General features: G+C 47.1%; 1 protein-coding gene across 1 annotated transcript in view; it reads left to right on the plus strand.

Moving 5' to 3' along the window:
* Positions 1-1,444: 1,444 nt before the first annotated feature.
* Positions 1,445-4,330, plus strand: part of Siah3 (siah E3 ubiquitin protein ligase family member 3) — a 68,940-nt gene continuing 66,054 nt past the window's right edge. The window contains exon 1 of the mRNA XM_021181144.1: positions 1,445-1,647. Coding sequence (XP_021036803.1) covers positions 1,513-1,647 — 135 coding nt within the window. The 5' untranslated portion in view covers positions 1,445-1,512. The remainder of the gene's footprint in view (positions 1,648-4,330) is intronic.

Raw genomic sequence — 4,330 nt, forward strand, 5'->3', positions numbered from 1 at the left:
GTTCATACTGTCAACAGTGAGGTAGAGTGTTGTGTGTGTGTGTTTTGTTTTGTTTTGTTTTAGACTCACGATGCTTCAAGCAAGTTTACAATTTTGTGCTGCCTGACTGTGTTTGTAGATATCCTGGGGACGTGTGTGAGGGTCCAGGAAGGAGCCACAGCCTCATACCAATGGCTTCAGCTCAGTCCATCTGACCACTCAGTGTAGAAGCAGCCAAAGAACTAAAACTCACTGTTCCCAGTTCTTGGGTTTTCGTGGCAGAGACTAAATAAACCATGGAACGTATTCCCTGCAAGCCCAAAGCCTAAAGGGGTACTGCTTAGGAGCTGTCCTTCAGGACCCTGTGGGTGGTCTCAGAGCCTGCCCCAGGCACAGGGTTGGCAGTGCTCTGTGGCAGCTACTGACTAGACTGGTCTCTGCCTATCCAGCACAACAATGCGCTGCTGCTGTTGTTGCTGCTGCTGCTGGCATTCAGACAAACAAGTGTTGTGCTGTGTGTATTCCTAATCTCTATTTTAATGTCTCCAACAATCTAGTGGTTAATTAGCAATTTGCTGCCCACGAATATGCAAATGAGTGACAAGCTTAGGTTCTCTGCATCTGTAATTATTCTGCTGATGTACAATCCACTTTCTTCCCCCTGTAGGTTTTTCTGTGTGTGTGTGTTCGTGCATCAGGGATTTCATTATTTTTAGAAGCGTGCTGTGTGCATCTTTATGCTTTAATAAAAGAGAGTTCAGTGATTACTGTATTTTGAAATATATATAATATATGCATGTCCCTCCTCAATTCCAAATTCATCTGTCGGATTTTTTTTTCTTAAAGAACAGTGAGTTTAGATTTATCAAGGGGCTACAGTCCAAATTGCAGAGAGTCAGAGCATAAGACTGAAAGATACACATTTCTGCGGCTGCCAAATTCTTATCTTGAATCAGTATCTTGTAGTATTTGATTTTCTCCAGGCAGCTCCGTGAGTAGAGCCACAAGCTGACGACCCCATCTGCCTGTTGGAGCACAAAGCTTTCCTGTTTGGAGGTGGAAATGTTTTACATTTTTTTCCTTTTTTGGATGGGGGTTTTGTTCAGGGCACTAAGAAAGGCTCTCATGTTAAATTAAGTCAATTAATAAATGGAGACACATTAAGCAATCAATTTTGTCAGCCTATCTCCCCAGCATTATGTATGGTTGGCTGTAATCACAAGATAAATGCAATGTGCTGATCTATGGTAATGTTCAATAATACATTCTCCGCCAGGCTCAATTCATCAGGGAGTTTCAGTAGGGGAGGTATTTGTTATTGGCTGTCTCTGAACCTCAAGGATAACATTTCTGTCCTTTTGATTGGCTGCCTCGCTGCTGCAAGATTCTAACCGTCTTATTTTGATGATGAATATGAAGGCGCGCTAAGCCGGGCTGGAGCGGAGTGTCTCCGAGGCTGTGCTCCATTCAGAGCCCAAGGACTTACAGCTTCCTCCGCTGCCTTCCTGTGCCAACAACCCCCCAAAAGTTGTGATGCTTTTCTTTACACAGTGCTTTGGGGCTGTGTTGGATCTCATTCACCTCCGGTTTCAGCACTACAAGGCTAAACGGGTTTTCTCTGCTGCTGGGCAACTTGTCTGTGTGGTCAACCCCACGCACAACCTAAAGGTGAGTCACTTCCTCTCGTGCTTTCTGCCATCTCCGCGGGGGCTCTCGCCTTTTCTCTGGAGACTTCTATCAGGGAGCTCATGCAGGTAGTTTGCTGGTGCTAGGATCCCGGGGGCTCAGGGGATGCTTGCCTCATGCTCGCTCTCTGGGTAGCTTGGTGCTGTTACTGTGACTGTGTGGTGTTTTCTGGACTGGCAAGCAACAGAAGAGCAGGCATATAGTGTCTTCCTCACAGGGTCCTCCGAGGGGAGTTGGGGGTGGAGGGGCAGAGGGGGCAGGGGGAGGGGCAGAAGGGAGGGTGAAGGGAAGAGCAGGGTAGAGGTGTCCTTACCTCCCTCCCAAGCATTTGTGGGCCAGTGCGGAGGAGAACAAAAAAATCTGAAAAGTTACCCAAATTGCTGTCTGTCCCGCCGGTCAGTGCAATGCAAGGATTTGGCTGTGCAGAAGTAGCTTCAGGACTGGGGAGCTCTGATACAGGACCCGGGAGTTGGCAAGGGGCCGTTTCTGCAAGAGTTAGCCCTTGTCCTCAAACTGTGTCAAAGTGTGTGTGTGTGTGTGTGTGTGTGTGTGTGTGAGAGAGAGAGAGAGAGAGAGAGAGAGAGAGAGAGAGAGAGAGAGAGAGACTGTCTGTCTGTCTGTCTGAGTTGCTAGGAGGAGTTTAGCTCCTTTCCCTCCTGCCAAGGAGAGATGTGAGCCTCCTCTGAGAGCAGTCAGAGGAGGGCTTCGCTTCAATTGTGTAATAATGAAACCGGCTAGGAGCTGCAGCGGCTGCCTGGAGCCTGCAGTCGGCTGGCTGCTGAGCTGCCTGCCAGTGGCTGCCTCACCTGCTCGCTCGGTACTGCTTCCTCCGTGTTCATCCCTTCCCGTCAATGTTCTAAGCCAAAATGCAGGGCCAGAAGGACCTCTCTATGTCAGGGTGCAGATGAGGAAATTAATGAAGAGACAGTGCCTAGGGATGCCGAGGAGATGGGGAGTGGGGAAAGGGCATGCTGGGACAGCACAACTGAACTCCCTCCCCAGAAGTGGAATGGTCTGAAAATCAACTAAACGCAGGACTCCTTAGATTGCTGCTTGCCTACCTTCACTGTACTGGGAGACTGAGGGACAGGGGGAGGGGCTGTGTCTGCAACTGAGTGTGGGACTGTCTCCTGGAGACCTAAGCTGTGATTTTGACCACTGTGGTCCAGCACTGTTGAGCGATGCTTGTGGTGGGTGCGATGTCGATGTTGTATGATAAACTCTCATGATCGGATGGATGGTCCTCAATCCTCTTGCTGCAGACCTGTGTTTATAAGCATTCTCCACCTCCATTCCTGGAAGTCTTTTAAACTGACAGCTGTCTGGAGCCTCTGAGGTCATATTCCAGGGGCAACGTGATGGAGGGGGTGTGGACTCTACTGAGACCCCAACTGGCTTTCTGTGACAAATCTCACCAAAGCATACATGTGTGTTCTCCCTGCCTTACGCTCATTCATCTCTTTCCTCTTCTGGTTTTTTTTTAATGGCTTGATTTTATAAATGAGAATTCTCTTCCAGTCATCCTTGGCAGAGCAAGTACATCGTAACCATATTAAAAATACTCTTGAATTCCATTCCACGGCCACTTTGGAGACCTTACTCCAATCCCATTATTTTGTCAAGTCGTATTAGTTACTTCCCTGCAGCAAGAAATATTGTTTACTCCTGTTTTGCATTTTAATACCTTTTAAAATTATGCAATATAAGCAGCTCTAAAGTTTGAATTTACGTGCTTCTCTGACTGTGCCCAAGGACGGAGAAGGGAGGGTGCTCAGGTCTTGCCGAGCAGCAAGGGGAAAGTATCCGTGTACATTCTATAGTAATGACTGCTTATTGCCCACAACAGCCTTGTTGCCCCAGGGCAGGGGCTTAGGGTCAGGGTAAAAGGCTTTGAGATACCTTGGACAACTGTGTGACTGAATGACTCAACCTTTCTAAGCCTTCCCTTCCTCATCTTGAAGACAAACCTAGAAATATCTATCCTGCCTTCTCCGCAGCTTTCTGAAGCTGCCAGGAGATACTATAGGGAGGGGGAAATGAATAAATGTGTTTGTAATAATCTCTCCTGTAAACACACACATACATACACACATACACACACCATACACACACACACACACACACACACACCCCTTGCATGTAATTTATGGCTTTTCAAAGAGTGTCACTTAAAGCTTTAAGACAACTTATGTTCCTGTAATCAGGAACAGAAATACATGTCATACTTTTAAGGAGTGATTTTTCATGTGTGTGTGTGTGTGTGTACATGCTCATTTGGCTTTTCATTTCCCATTAAACCCCCCTTAGGAACTTAGCTCATCAGAGCCTCACTGTGAGTAAACATGGTGTGTTGTGTGCCACAGTGTTTGGGTCCCTTACACAGAACTCGGAGGGCCACTGCCTGCAGAGGGACGCACCCAGCAGCCAAACTGCTCTGTGGGGTCTCCATCAGCTCCTGCTTATCCAGCACCCAGGTAACAGTAGGTCAGCAGAGCCACCTTCAACCTGAAGGTAGCAGACAGCGTCAGGCTTTCAAAATAAAAGTGCCATTGGCCTGCTTGATTAAACTAAAAAGTGCATGCAGACTCAGAAGAGTTCTCTCCCTAAATGTTCACATCCATAAATAGACCACACCAAAAAAAAAAAAAAAAAAAAAAAAAAAAAA

Source organism: Mus caroli, chromosome 14 (assembly GCF_900094665.2).
Source record: "Mus caroli chromosome 14, CAROLI_EIJ_v1.1, whole genome shotgun sequence".
Lineage (NCBI taxonomy): Eukaryota > Metazoa > Chordata > Mammalia > Rodentia > Muridae > Mus > Mus caroli.